Genomic DNA, 15,591 nt, shown 5'->3' with positions numbered 1-15,591 from the left:
CCATGAAATACATAGGGATGGAGTGGGACAGGGAGAGGGGCAGCTTCTGAAAATACAATACGTCTTACAATAAAGGCAAATGCTATCTGTGCCCTACCATAGAGGCAATCGATATTAATGGAAAAGAAGGGAGCCTCTCTACCCCCCAAACGAGAAAGCCTTGGCAGCTCTGCTGGAGTGAGAGCTCTGCCCTGGGCAGCATCCCTGAGCCTGGCCCCACTGCAGGGATCCTGGACCAGCTAGGTGGAGGATGAGGGGGTGGGGGTCAAATCACGTGACACCTTGGGGCAGGACCGGACCCAGGCTCTTGCGGAAGGATACCTAGGTCTTGTCAACCGACTCTGTCTCTCTTCTGGGCTGTGCATCTCTTTAGAGGATGAAGCCCCTCCACAGTCCCGTTATGAACGCGGTGATGCCTTCTCCCCCCTCCAGTGGGAATGGGAGATGGAGGGAGAAAGGTGGCGGAGGGGTGAGGCTAGTGAAGGGACTATTTGTTTGGAGACCCCGGCAGGCTGAGGAGCGGAGTGATTCCGAACAGGGTGAGTGGGCCCGAGGTCTGAGTCAGAAAAGGAGCTGAGGGGGCTGGGGACAAGATCCTTGAGCGCCGTTCTGCGCCTGCGCCACCCCCCGTCTCCTCCCTGCCTGTGTGCGTGCGGGGTACAGCGGCGCCTGCCCCTCAGCCTGCCGCGGCCGGGTCCTGCGCTCTGCCCTGGGCACCCTGCACGGGCTGCGCGCAGCCATGGCCCAGATCCTGCCCATTCGCTTCCAGGAGCACTTCCAGGTGAGCGGCGGGGCCTGCGGGGCTTGGGTTGGGAGTGCTCGAGCTTCCTCTGCCCGGCGCCTGGGGTGGGGGCTGCGGGCCGGAGAGGTGGGGCGGCGGCCGAGGCTGCTCTCGGGGGTCAGGGCTGTGGGAAGCCTGTATCGGGGCGTAGATCTGTCTGGGGGGGGCATGGAGAGCGGAGACCCCCCATGGAGGGCCAGTGGAGGGGGGAGCGGAGACCCCCCCCTCCCGTGGAGAGGCTAGTGTAGCGGGGGGGGGAAATGGGGAGCGGAGACCCCCCCGTGGAGGGGCCAGTGTAGCGGGGGGGGAATGGGGAGCGGAGACCCCCCCCCCCGTGGAGGGGCCGGTAGCTGTTGGGGTGTGCGTGGGGTGGCCTTTCTGCCATTCCCTCGGGCTCCCCCTCTGCAGGCGGGACCATGTGGAGGATACACACAGATTGTTCCTGCCTCTTGGCTTGACTTTCCCACGTCGTTGCACAAATATCCCTGCTTTAGACTAATGCAGGGGAGGGCTTGGGTTGAAGCTCGCTTGTGGGGAGTGGGAATCAAGTCAGCTTAAGGTGCGGGGTCTGGAACTGGCCCCTCATTCATTGCTATCTCTGTTTTTGTTACAGCCTGTGCTATTTGTGCAGAGTCACTCCCTGCCTGAGTGACTCTCTTTTTAGGGCTGAAGGGGGAGGTCTCAGAGCTGCTTGTCGGCTTTACTCCAGCAACGGAGTGTATGAGGAACAGGGATTGGCATTATTTGTCTCTGGGGCTGTGGGCAGGAGCTTTAGTTTAGGTGAGCTCCCTAATTTTACGCTGCTGTGTTGCATAAATGCCCATCAGTCTCCAGATTGCAGAGATTCCTGGGGGACCTTGCAGCCTGTGCTGCAAATTGGGAGGGATTTTGCAAGATAAGGAGCAAAAAAAAAATCTGGACTTGAAAGCTGCCCACCTTCCTACAAAGAACACTAAAACCCTCCCTAAACATGATCTGTAGCTATTTTCTTTTTCCTCTGTAAGGAATAATGGCAGCATTGGAAAATATCCATGAATATAACAGGGCAAATGTGCTTGAATGATGGAAACAAGCTACAGCAGCGATGTATAGACTAACATATTTTTCTATGAATTGGTGATTAGGGAGGATGGTGTTTGTAAACTAAAAGTGAGGGGAAATAGCTGCTTCTGAACAGGCAGTTCAAGGCAGGAATTAAATGAATTCACTAAATGAATGAGAGAACAGGAAATGGACTTGGCAAGTGCTCTTGTCTTTGCACTGTCTCTGTCAAATTAGCATCCATTTCAAAATGTCAGTTGTCTGTCACAGTGCAGGTTTATTGACTTTAAATGTTCTCTACAGCATTTTTTTGACTCTATTATATGCCACTCCCCCTGTCTACTTGTGTTGAAACTTGCATTTTGTTTTCCACTACTGAGCTTTAGAAACTCTATTTACTATTAATATTGTGCCTTCTTTTGAGATGCTGTTTATTGTTTAAAATGGGAAGGATGGGTCAGAAACTGACAAACTTCATTTAGAGGCTATCTCTTTTCCTTCTTGCTTAACAATAGGGGAGCAAACCCTTTCTATCCCAACCGGCTCCTCATGGTTTGTGTTCATGAACACTTGAACATAATACTGAGGCAGGAAGTGGGAACTAGCTGGTATGGACAAAAATTATGATTAAACATGACTTTCCCTAAATTAGGGATACTTATAAGCGTGCCTCTATATGTAGCATCTTGTCTGCTGTTACTTAACTATTTGAGCAAGCTAAGCTAGAAGGTCCTCCTGAATGGCTTACTTTTTTTTTTTAGTTCAGGAGGAGAGTGTTTAAAATTTGTGCAAGCACACTTGTCTCAAATTACCTCTCCTTCCTGTCTGACTCTGGCTCCCTTTCTGTTATTGCCAGCCCTTTTTAGATAACCAATTGTTGCTGTGGGGACAGGATTGAGTGCAAACAATACTAAATTGTTTCTGAATAATCAACCATTTAAACTTTGAAGTGCATTGTAGGTGTAACTTCATATATGGTTTATAAAGGGGAAGTGGTTGTTAGAGAGGTGTTAATTTGAAAGTCAAAGCTTACTGAGTAGCATTTTAAATATTTGAAGTAAAATTGGCTATTAAAAGGGTCAATTTCATTGGAGAAAATGAAGCCTCTGCTCCTATTTTGTTAACTGCACTCAAAACTGGATTAAAATCCTTTTGCCAAGTTTGCTCCTGAACATGCATAAATTTACAAATTCTGGAGAAAAGTGAGGGGGGCTAGTCAATTCATTAACTGTCCCCTAATGCCAAAACAAAATGTGTGAAAGACTTGTGGCAGTGGATATTATGACATGGTGTAAAATACTATTTTGTTAGCTTATTGAATTTTTTTAATTGTAAAGGGTTGTTGTATAGTACTGAACTTTCTTCCAGCCTATCATAAAAAAAACACTATCTGTAATTATACATTTTACTTTGCATTATTGCTAGATGTTTCTGACTTCTTACACTTGGCCATTTAAATGATTAATGTTACGCTTCAGGCATGAGTAATTCTAAAAGATGACTAAACCATACTTAATGTTAGCAAAACATAGCTTTAACTTGCCTCAGTGCATTTCTAATACTGTATGGAGTTCATCTATATAATAGTAATCCTGCTTAAAGAAAACAATTTTTCTTGAATAGTGATGAAATATAGGTGAAAAGCTCTCTAGGGAAACTTGAAATATTACCAGCTGTAAGAGATGGTGTAAACTAGGTAATCAAAGTTAAAAACATTGAAAAGGGAATTGTATGCATCTAGAAATGGGTAAATGGACCAAGTCAAAAATAATTCAACAATATGCCTGCTGCCTTAGGAGGGTGGGGGAGAAAGGCTGACGAGAAGACCTACTAGACTTTTGAACATATGCAGCAGCAGATTCAAGTGGTTATGATGTAGTCATGGTGGTGTCTTGAATGGACTTCCATATCAAACAGTACCTTGCAAGTCATCTTTCTTCAAGAATCGGTGGGGAAGGCTTCTTAAATTCCTCAAAATAACATTTTCCAACCTCATTTGTGATCTGCCTCCTGAACTGCTTTCTTCAACTTTAGGTCTATTAAACTTTCTATAAAGGCATATCTACCACCTTCTGCACATTAGACATGACTTCACTATTGTGATTCTTATTCTCAACTGGTGTAAAACTGCAACTTGTTGGATTGTCGAAGTATCTTCTCACTTGTGATGAAATCAAACTTATCGGATTTCTCTAACTTTTGACGCTGAGAACAGTTTGATTTCCTCTTCTGAGCTGTTAACTTGCCATGTTTCTGCTCCATGTAAGTTGTCATCACTCCTGCATTGAACACTCAAATCTTAGTTGTCACATAGATATCCTACTGCCCAAACAGGCCTCTGAAGATGCCAAAATGCCATTGACACAATAATAATCTGCTGTGTGACCTCTTTGGTTGACAGCAGGAGGTTCTGTATCCCATTACCCAGATGTATCTCATATATGTATATGATGCACCTAAAGCAATCTAATGGAGGATTCTAGTGATCATTCAGACAATAGTTAATATTGCTTGACAGCCTACATTGGTCTAAAACCCTATGTGAATGCTGAACTACCAACACAATGCAAACTAAATGTGAAAGATATCTATAGTTCACAAGTGTAGTTCCCACAATGTAGTATAAACTGACACAGAATCATGAGGGAGTGAATGCAATGAAGGAAAATAATCAATATTTAGTGAATTAATGGTATGATCAGTGCAGTAAAAAAGACTTGAGCTCTGTTTCAAGGAGTTAACTGTCTGAACAAATTAACTGATCATCCTATAAACTTGTTTTCAATGTAAAGCCATTTTAGTGAATAGTGAAAACTGGCAAAGGTTGTCTCATAACAACCTTCTAATCAAATCAGTAGTACTTCAGAGTTTGCTCCCATGATCATCTGGTTTAGCCCTCTGTTACTCTGCAGCAGAATACTATGCTCCGTTCTGGCTTCATTATCACATGTCAAGTTGTTTGGCACACAACTGTTCTTAACCATGTGCATTGTAACTGGGATGATTCAACCCACACCAGTACATGGCTCCCTGTGTTAAGCAGCATCACTCCTCCGTACATCTGTTGTGAGGCTGCTACAGCCAGAATGGTTGAGGAGATCAGGCCCCAAGCCTACCACTATACAGACCTCTTTGATCACCCAAGAGCACTCTTGCCCTACCCAGCTCTCTGCGATATAGATGTCATGAAGAATGGTTTGCATCTGGTGTCAGAAACCTCTTTTATAGCTGACCCAACCATGCATATACCCATCTTTGATTTGCCCTGCTACTCGTGGACCCTTCAGTTTTGAAGAGGGCAGGGTCAATGTGCAGCAGGCCTTCACACCTGAGGCCAGTGAGAGGCTCCCACATGTAAGTGTGGTCAAAGATCACACTGACAACTGCCCTTGAGCAGATTTGATGGTGGTCTGAGAGCTCTGTATTTAGGTGATGGGGCTGCCACAAATTGGCTTGGCAGGCTGAGTGTCTGCTAAGGAAGGCGTGGATAGTAGCTTAAGTTTAACTTTAGATCTGTCAACCTATTGGCTAGTAACGAATCTTTTTCTACTAGAGAACTGAACCTAATCTTATACACGAGCTTTTTGGGACTCTTACACTGGAGGATCTTGACACATACCATTATAAGATTCTGAAGTTCCCCTGTTCTCATTATAAAGCAGAATAGTACACCAACATGCCTGCACACTTTTCTAAACAAATAGGCTAAAAATTACAATTATATTGTCTGACCTGAGCCTCTCTGCAGGAATTACTGTCAGAGTTTTGCAACAGGCCTGTGACTCAAGATGAACAGTAGCGGCACTAGACTGAGCAAGGCTTTCATGGATCTACTGCAGCTAAATATTTGACCTCTGAGGAAAGTATTCATAGAATATTTGCAAGTTGTAAATCCATGTTTCTTGGAAACATGACAACTTAACTAAATGTTACTGTATCCTAAATTTTAGTAAATGTAGTTCTGACTTTCATACTTCTGATCTTAAGCACTTTGAGCTGTCCAAGAGGTCATGATTGCTGTGAGTGACTTGTTCTGTAGTGGATAGAAAAGTATGAAGCATAATAAAGATAACTTATCTTTCTACTAAACATGTAAACTGATTCAGTTTTCTGACATAAGCATTGAATTGTAACCAAAACCCAGTCTCCTCTCCTATGCAATTGTCACTTAACACTGAGCAATGATAAGTGTACAGAGATTTGATTCAGAAATCAAGAGGCAGCATTCTTATCTATTTTGGTGATGGTTCGTAGGGCTGTTGCCTTAAGCTGTCAGAGCACAGCATGATGGAGTCCGACAGTTCTATATAGCTTCTTTTTTTTTTTTTTGAGGCAAGAGGGTGGGGATGGACTTGCGCTTCTATTGTAATTGTTCTCCTATTGTATGCAAACAGTACTGAACATTTACAGTGTGTACAGGTCTGTAGAACTGCTGTTTAGAGCTAGCTCCCACCATTGTCCAAATACTTAAGGGTTTTAGAATCTTGAATTGCCATACTGTAAGTTATGCCTGCAGAGGAGATACTTTACTATAGTCAAAATTTCTTGGACCAATCTCACCTAAAACTCCACTATTTAGTGGGAGGAGGAAATAAGCAAGTATACAGAGTGCAGCCTGATGAACTAAACTGGTCACTTCATACCCCTTCACCGTATCTAAAGGCTATAATTGAAATGCTTGTTGGCCCTTATTATCACCACTGCACCACACTGTTGTTTTCTGACCCTCCACTCAAGTAGACCATTTGGCAATAACCTGACTATAAAAATTTTAAGGCTGTAGACGTTCAGATTTAGCTGACTATTACTGGTAGGATTAATACTTGCCCCAAGAAACTATCATTAATTTAGATTTAAACATCCTTTGGGGAAATAAACTGACCTGATTAGGATGAGCCAACAGAATAGGAAGTAATATCCAGTAATTTTTCTGCACTTCATACTAACTGCTTTGGTTCTATGGCATACAATAGCTTTATAATGGAATGAAATTAACAAAAATGGATTTGTCAATAAGGACTGAAGGTTTTTTTGAATACTAATTACAAAAGAAGGCACATGTACTGTGCCTTCGCCTGACTCTGTAACAACATGCACCCCTCACATTAAAGTGTAGTGCAAAAGGTGTGGAAGTAGAATTAAATAGTTCATGGCACATGCGTAGGCCTCCAAGTAACCCACAAGTTCGCAAGACTTTCCTTTTGGGACCTAACACACTTGCATTTTTGTCTCTAGGTAACAGACTAATCTGATCTACATGTGGTGCTATTGTGTGGTTGGTCTCAACTTTGCCAATAAGGGACTTCCATCCACATTATCAAACCCAATGACTATTAAAAGTAATGTTTGGCAGAGCACATAGTGACCTAGGACTGAAATTACATGTGTTCTGCAAGTCAGATGCAATATTAACTAGGTATTGGGTAAACTTGACACCATGCTGAGACTCCTTAAACAGATAAGGATGGAAAAAGCATAGTCAAGCACTCCAGTGTAACCTTGTTGCTTTTAGGAACTAATTCTTATTTTTGTTTTTTTTTTTTTGTTAGCTTATACTGGCTAGTTTAGCTCAAACATTTTACATACATCAAATTAAGCAAGAATAGACCCAACAGATGGAGTTTTTCCTTGTCTCTACACTTCATAGCTAAATAACACGACACAGCATGATAGAAATACATGTCTTACATGAAGTTAGGTTATGACAGATTTTTTTTTTGGATAAATGTGATTTGCTATTAAACTGTTCATCCTGTTCTAGCATAATAGAGGGGAAGTAATATTGACTAAAGGTACTCAGATCATACAAAAACAACTTCCAGGGCCGTCACTGTAAGAAGCAGGAAAAAGCTGAATTAATATAACTTAGCAGGTGAGTCTTCAAACCTGACACATCTCACTACACAAAATAAACTGCATAATTTCTCAATGAAACTCTAGGCATTCACCTGTAACTATATTACATTCTAAGACCAAATAGTTGTCTACAGAAACTTAGTGCAGGATATAGACTTAACCCAGAATTTGACTCAAAACCCCAGGTAACTTGGTTCCCAATTGGCAAGATGGACCATTAAGAGTCTAGTCTAGAGTCTGGATTACTTTATAGCATTTATGAAGTCTACCAAGTGGTGCCTTTTAGCCATGTCAGTTCTGTGACTTTTTTTAAATGCATACCACCTTAGGTGGTAGCATATAGATGGCATGACTTGTACCATATTTTGTAAATGGAATTGTCATTGGGGAGGAAGTGTTAGAGGAAGCTTACCAGGTGGAGTAGTGCAAATCACCCTCAAGGGGAGGGGAGCTAACTTTGTAACTTAGATGCACAAACTGCCACTATTTGACTGATATATATATATATATATATAATCAGCCTTTTCTTGTCTATATCAGTGTGCTTTTCTACAAAATAGGAAGCTGTGTTCCTTATATGTAGCAGCTAAACATGTTCTGATGACCATTACCTCACTGACTTCACCTGAAACTAAAAATGCTATGATCAACCTGAGAGCTACACTGTAAAAGATACTCTGTATATATGCTGGGGATGGGGATGGAAGGCTTACATTTAAAAAGCTCTAGAATGTAACTGACTCAAACATGGGCTGATCTCAAAGCTTGTTGCATGTTGACTATATATCACTTCTGAAGCTGCTGAATTTTGCCCTTCTAAAAGAAAACTATGGAGAATAATCCTAGTGTTATCTAGAATAATAATTCTGTCCTGCAAGAACTCCTGCAAAAAAAACATGCTTTGTTAATCAGAGAAACAGTTCTGTTCTAATGACTTCAGTATCCCTGAAATTTACATCTGAGTTTGTTTGCTGGTGAAATAAGATTTGCTAGTAGATCAAAACAATATTTAGAGAATTAGATTTGGGTGTCCCATGGAAGAACTGGGCTTTGCTGAATAAAGCTTACCCTTGCTTCTTGTGACATTATGTGGCAAAACATCCCACTTGACCCGAGTGAAGTAAAGTAGCAAACTTTGTACTAGCAGGTAGAAGTTCTTGCATCAACTTATAACAAGTGTTGCATTTCTATAGACTAGTCATCTTACAGAAGAGGTTTAGGATTGAATATATAGTGGATTGGAGCCAGTGGCAGAATGATGTAGGCTGGCTTGCATTGGGCCTGTTGGCACTATATAAAGGCTGCTCAAATATTCTCAAGCCTATAAAAACATAAGTCCTTTGCCTTCTGCAAAATGGCCTCAGGTTAGGAGTTTCCTCCCAACTTGAATAGATGTGGAAGCTCTTCTAATTTCAGAATTGAGAAGATTATACCAATCATAACTTTTGTGTATTTGTCTCGTAACAAATTTGTTACGAGGTCATTGTCATCACTCCAAAAACAAAACTTCATATAGAAGTTTCACTACTAAATTTCTACCAGAATACTATCCAAAAGGATAAAGGCAACTTCAGGAAATAGCACACAAGTGTAACTCTTTGTGGCAAGTTGACCTGTGCTTCAGTGTAGCAAAATTCTGCATTCAAACGAGCAATTAGTAATGCTAATGTGTCTACTTTTTTTTCCAGAGGTGAATGCTCAAAAACAGATATTGATGTACTTTAATATATCAGCTTGTAAAGATGTGACATATAAACATAATCTAGTTCTCTTTATTCAGTGGGCTTTGGTGTTCACTGAAGGCTAATCCTAATATTAAAGTAGGATATGTTAGGACTGCTGTCAAGACTTCCTATTCATAACAATGTATTAAAGTCCTAATATTAAATACCTCAAATCTCCGGCCATTCCCATTTGGGTCAATTATGTGCAATTGCAGACTTGATTTGCTGATACTTGCTCATAGGCTACAATGAGACCAATGTACTTCACTATCTCTCAGGAGCCAAATGAGCCTACTGTGCTATCTTGCCTCTTATTTAATGTACTAATTGTTTAATCCATGCTTTATCTTATCCCTCCAGATTTACTTCAGGTGGCAGGTAAAGGTGAACTGCAAAGGCTAAACTCTTCTGTACAAATCCAAAAAAGGAATTGCTTATTAACTGCAACTTGTACAGTATTCACCACTGGAGGCACTTGCCACCACCGCCATCACCACAAGATCTTAGAAAACTGAACTGCAAATTTGTGAGGTTATTCTGACAGAGGAGCCGACAAATAGTATAAACAAAGGGGGTAAAGGGTTTCTATGTGGGGGACAGTTCATCAGGTTAACGATACTGTATAATCCCTGTGTAAACGCACATTCTAGTACAGTAATTATTTTTTAGTGTAGTTTAAACCCAAACCCTTTTTGTACTGAAATAAGGGCCTTTAGAGATTATCCCAATTATATTGGCTTAAAGTCACACCTTTTTAGGTTAGACTTTTTTCCTCTGTGAAGACAAGACCTGGGAATAGAAATGTAGAACAGAATGGTAGTTTTGATAGCTCTCTGAACTGTAAGTCCTTGTTGGCTTCTCTATCAAACTTATCCAGCTCTGAAGGCGGCAACATTAAAATGCTAGTGTTCTAAAAATAACTATTTAGACTCTGCATATTGCATACAAATTTTAACTGTTCAGTTGGCATTGTGGACAGCACATAGGGTCAGTTATGACAGGTAGCTTTTGGTGAGTTACTTTGAGATAGCTGTTCTTCCCATGGGATATAATTTAGCTAGCTAGAGAACAACATGTGGTCGGGGGGGCGGGGGAGAAGATATGCTAGTGAAGAGTCCTAACAGAACATTGTCTCTGCTCTAAGCTTTTTGTATCTGCTCTTAATAACTCTGAGGTTCTACTGTAACTACCACCTCAGGAATGGAGGTTTAACACTGAACAAAAGATTCTGTTTGTTCTTTCAAAAGTTGATTGAAAATTTACATAGTAGCATTTCAGAGCTTTATTATACAGAAGAAAAATGCTGCATATAACCACTTTAATTTAAATGAAACAAACACCAAGTTTCCTTACCTTGTCCAATTTTTTAAGCTTTCCCTTTTTTAGTATTTTGTTTAACACAGTATTGTGCTTGCTTTTTTTCTCTGCTGTCTGATTGCATATTTCCAGTACCAAATGAGGGTGTGGTTGACCTGTCAGTTTGTAACTGATGTTCTACTGTAGTATTGCAGGTGTTGGGAAGTTGCAGCTGCCCCATTAGCCTCATACACCACACTGGATGAAGGAGGAAAAGGCTGTAGAAGTACCAAGGTCATACTCTAGAAAATACTTTGAAAGCTGTCTAGCATACCTAAAGAAACAGCTTTCCACTCTGCCTTGGATAATGGAAGATTACTTCCACAGTTCTTCTTATAGGTGGGTTGGGGACATGAGGCTTACGTTCCTAAATGTAATCCTTGGAGAAGAATGGTTTAGACTCCCTTGGGCAGCTAAAGCAAGATAAAATATATGGAAGGGCATTCAAATGAGAACTGTTGGAAAAAGTTCTAGCTTAGACAACTTTATTTATGTTGTGCTTGAAATGATAGACTGACCATCAGGGTCACTATAAGGCTCTTTAGCATTAAGAAGGTTTGCCAAAGTTTTGATTTCCTGGGGTTTTTAACTGTCTTGATCAATTGGTGGGGGGTGGGGGGGGGAACACAACGGCGGAAGGTGAAACAAACTTCTGAAAACTGTTTCTAGAGTTGGGTGCAGAATAACTTGACTTTATAGCTCAACTAAACAAGGCTTTATAGAATGGGAAAGTTGACTTGGATAGTCCCGAGCAACCTAATAGCAGAGAGTGAGCATCAGTTATTCTGACCATGAAACTAGACCTCTACCCCCATATAACATTGTTCTCGGGAGCCAAAAAATCTTACTGCGTTATAGGAGAAAACGCATTGTATCAAACTTGCTTTGATCTGCCGGAGCGCACAGCCCCGCCCCCCCCTCGCCCCAGAGCGCTGCTTTACCGCGTTGTATCCAAATTCATGTTATATTGGGTCCCTCTATATCAGGGTAGAGGTGTATTGAAATAATGGGACACCTGCACATGGAACAGGGGAGAACACATCTCTGAGTTTCAAATGAAAAGTGATACTGCGGGGGCAAAACCTGGATGTCAGAAAGCTGACTTTGAAAAAGTAAGTAAAGTCTTCAGGAGTCTTTATCCTATATCTGAAACAATACTAATGAGTGACTGATAAGCTATATACATGACATCACTGAAGTCTAATCAGGGAGGAGGGTGATATTCTAAAGGAAAGAGTAAGAGTAATAAGTCAGGAGGGACTCTTACCCTCTTTTAGAGTATAAGTGGGGTAAATAGCATTTTTTGTTTGGTTTTTTTTTTTTTGCTCTACTTCTAATTGAATAGTCTCTCAACAAGATTCTTGATAAGACTAAAATGAAAACTGGATTGCTAAAATACCGAGGAAGTAGAATATCCTGGGTAAAGAAGGGACAGATCTAGCAGTAGTTCACTGCTATCTCTACTGTAAAGGGGATGCAGGTCCCAAGAGACTGTTCCTTGTAGCTAGGTAGTAAGTATATAAAGAGGTAGATCTAAAATGGACAAAATACCAGATAAGGTCCTCCCAGCCTCTTTGAGAAGAGTAAACATTTATATTTAAGTTCTAAAACCTCAATGGGATTCCCAAGCACTGTAAAATATTATCAATAAGTTGGACAACTATGTGTTGGTGAAATTTTAAGGAAGGTATACCACAATGACTCAGCATTGCAGGTTCCATGGGAGTCTGCAGGATAATCTAATCCTATGTAGAGGATAAAATATCAAAGTGGCAGGGGAGGAGGGAGCAGTGGAGAAATCACTTATATACCATTCTTCACAAGTGAACAGTAATTTCACAGGATGCAAAGCAAATATCAAGAGACTGGGAAGAGGGGGATTATAGGGGACATGAAGTTCAGTGCTGGTTTACTGCTACAGTGAACATTATAGAAATGATAAATGAAGTCCAAGCAAAACAGGTTCCTCCCCCCACCCCCATTCTTTTTAAAGTTGGCACCTGACTTGGCCTAAACCCTTCTGGTTGGCTAAATATGGAGGCTTGAGGTAAAATGCCCAAGAGAATATACACTATTACTTCCAAATAAGCATGTGTGTCTTGGAGATTCTCTGTATGCACAAATAGTCAGTTTCATAATCTATATGATGGCTAAACTATAAATGAGGGACATGCTTAACTGGATATTTATGTAGAATGACAAATGATTCTTTCCTTCCCACTCTCTATACACTAGAGGAGCTCAGTCCCGCTCCTAGTCACATGCTCTGACTTGGAACTCCTGAGTCCTAATCCCTGCCCTTGTGGCCTTAGGCAAGCTATGTAACTTCACTGCTTATTAAAGGGTGGTAATACTTTACACTCCATGTACTTCAAATACCACTTCTTACAATAACCCTTTGAAGTATTATGTGAATTGGAAATATAAAATTCAGATAGTTAATGCTATAAATCTCTACTACAGGTAGCAAATGGCCTTGGCATATTACACTGGGGGCTGATTGTAAATGGCAGTCTTATACTTGGCAAAATATACTGACTGCATACACAGTTAGAACTCTTATCAAAACTCATAATTCAGAATCCTGAAATCTGACTTTAGCATACAATTTACGTATGCATTAAAGTCTCTTCTTTTACAGCTCTTCACTTCCAAAACACCATAGTGAAGAGGCTGCCAGTGCTTAAACACGGCATGAACACCTTTTTGAATGAATGACCAACAGTGCACATGTTAGTTTGTTACCTGGGCATATTTAGATACTATGCTTTCATGTACAGCGTGGGATGTGGGAGGGTCCTCCCTTGAATTGCCACTAGTGCATTTTTGTCTCAATGACTTCCCAGATGTCTTCACACCTGTTGGCTTTCTGTTTTACATTTTCAGTCTTTCGAAGCAAACATGGGTCTGTCAGGACTAGCCCAGAATTACAGCAGTGCGTTTCAGCATTGCATTAGTAACAATTTAATAATTGGGAGTACAGAAGTGATAGCTGAGATCTCTAAAGATGCCTCAGGGAAGAGTACTGGACCACCAACAACAAATGTAATATGTTATCAGTTATATACCTAATGTATGGTTTAGTGAGTCTCACTTCAGTTGTAGCCAGCTCTGATCAACCAGATCAAAACATATTTAATAGCGTATACATGACACCAACAGTATGACCTGTTCATTGCCTTGGTGATTTTAGTCTCACCTTAAAAGCACTGCTGGAATGGATTGGAATGTCAGTTGTGATATCCCTGGTGTTTTGGTTCTAGGGCAGTTTTTATTCACTTCTAGTACAATCAGAATGGGGTGTTAGTGTCAATCTCATTCAGTCAGAAAGGGAATCCTATTAGTTTAATTGACGCTTTTAAGAGATTAGCAATAAGATTCAAAAAGTCCATAAGTGAAGCTACTAGTTGAGATAGTGAGACTTGCAGTTTGCTATACTTGGAAGCATTTGGCTCTGTATCTGACTATTTACATATTCATAAAAATTAGAATTTGCTTAAGGCTACCTGTCCCAAAAAGATGGGCTCTGAAGTAGAAAACAGTAGAAGGAAGCAAATTCTAAACTAACCCTAAAGGGCTAAAATCTACAGGAGATGTTTCAAGTTTATAGTAACCAGTCATTAGACTGAGAACCGTAAAAGGAATATTAAATATAGTATCGAAATGGCTCCTTTCCACCATGACTGATAAACATTAATTCTAGGTGGTGCTTTCTGCTCTGCTAGGACAACCACTGAAACTGGAATTTCTTTAACCAAGCAATCACCTAGGTTCAACTGTTTAAGTAGAAGATAGATAACCTATCTAGAGATCACAGAAGATCTTAAGTTATGTACTTGAGTGATATGAGACTAAGTAGCATGGCAATGAATTTGTATGTAGTAATCAAGTAACTGACCAGAATGACTGTAGTTATTGCTTTTCTGGATTTGATTCTTCCCCAGTGGAGGTTTTTATGGATGTTCTCAAACTAAACCAGAGCTGGGCATAGCTGAATTTCAGTGACCCAAACAGTTGTTACCTGTGTCTGGCAACTTAACTTTAGAGCCTGGCTATAAGCTTTTTAGTGCTAATACTTGCCTAAAAATGAATGGGAAGGGGGCAGCAGGAGTGAGCAAGTGTTCCTTTCTTCAGACTTAGGGTATGTCTACACCACCCGGCGTGCAGCAAGTGATCCAGCGGGGGCCGATTTATCGTGTCTAGACAGACGCGATAAATCGACACACCACCACCACCCCCCACACGCTCTCCTGTCGACTCTGCCTGCACCTCTCACGGTGGTGGAGTATAGGAGTCAACAGGGGAGCATCAGTAGTTGACTCACCACGGTGGCTTCACTGCAGTGAGTGGGTCTAAGTGTGTCAACTTCAGCTACATGAATAATGCAGCTGAAGTTGCGTAACTTAGATCAGTTCCCCCCCCCCAAGTGTAGACCAGGCCTTAGACTGGGATTTTCCTGAGGCGCACATGTCTTGCCCCAGACACACAGTCCATTGATTGACAGTGATTCAGTTTTGCCCAGGTACAGTGCAGTTCCAAGTGCATTCTTCAGTCTAGGTTGAAATAGAAGTGCTGAGGCTTCTAATTCCTTTAAATTATTCAGTGATGGGGGGGGGGGGGGGAAATTTGAGTGATCTTTAACTCCAGTTGAAACTTCCCTTTGGCTCAATCCTGTTCTTGTACTACCTTGTATCTTTACCACTCTAAACTTCCACTTTAAATATTCAGTAATTTGTATCCTCTCCTTTGCTTATTTAGAAAAGTCTCTCTCCAATTAAGTTCTGTTGCTCTTCTCAGCACTTTCATATTTGTCCTTCTGGTAACAAGGAGCCT

At 41.1% G+C, this 15,591-nt stretch overlaps 1 protein-coding gene across 3 annotated transcripts in view; it reads left to right on the top strand.

The window, feature by feature from the left end:
- Positions 1 to 572: 572 nt before the first annotated feature.
- Positions 573 to 15,591, top strand: part of LOC128824628 (clathrin heavy chain 2) — a 55,105-nt gene continuing 40,086 nt past the window's right edge. For 2 of the 3 annotated variants that reach the window (XM_054006335.1, XM_054006334.1), the window contains exon 1: positions 573 to 781. In XM_054006335.1, coding sequence (XP_053862310.1) covers positions 740 to 781 — 42 coding nt within the window. In that variant the 5' untranslated portion in view covers positions 573 to 739. The remainder of the gene's footprint in view (positions 782 to 15,591) is intronic. The other variant, XM_054006336.1, reaches the window with a different exon arrangement.

Source organism: Malaclemys terrapin, chromosome 16 (genome assembly GCF_027887155.1).
Source record: "Malaclemys terrapin pileata isolate rMalTer1 chromosome 16, rMalTer1.hap1, whole genome shotgun sequence".
Lineage (NCBI taxonomy): Eukaryota > Metazoa > Chordata > Testudines > Emydidae > Malaclemys > Malaclemys terrapin.
The sequence above is the reverse complement of the archived record's forward strand: the minus strand, read 5'-3'. Positions and strand labels throughout refer to the sequence as shown.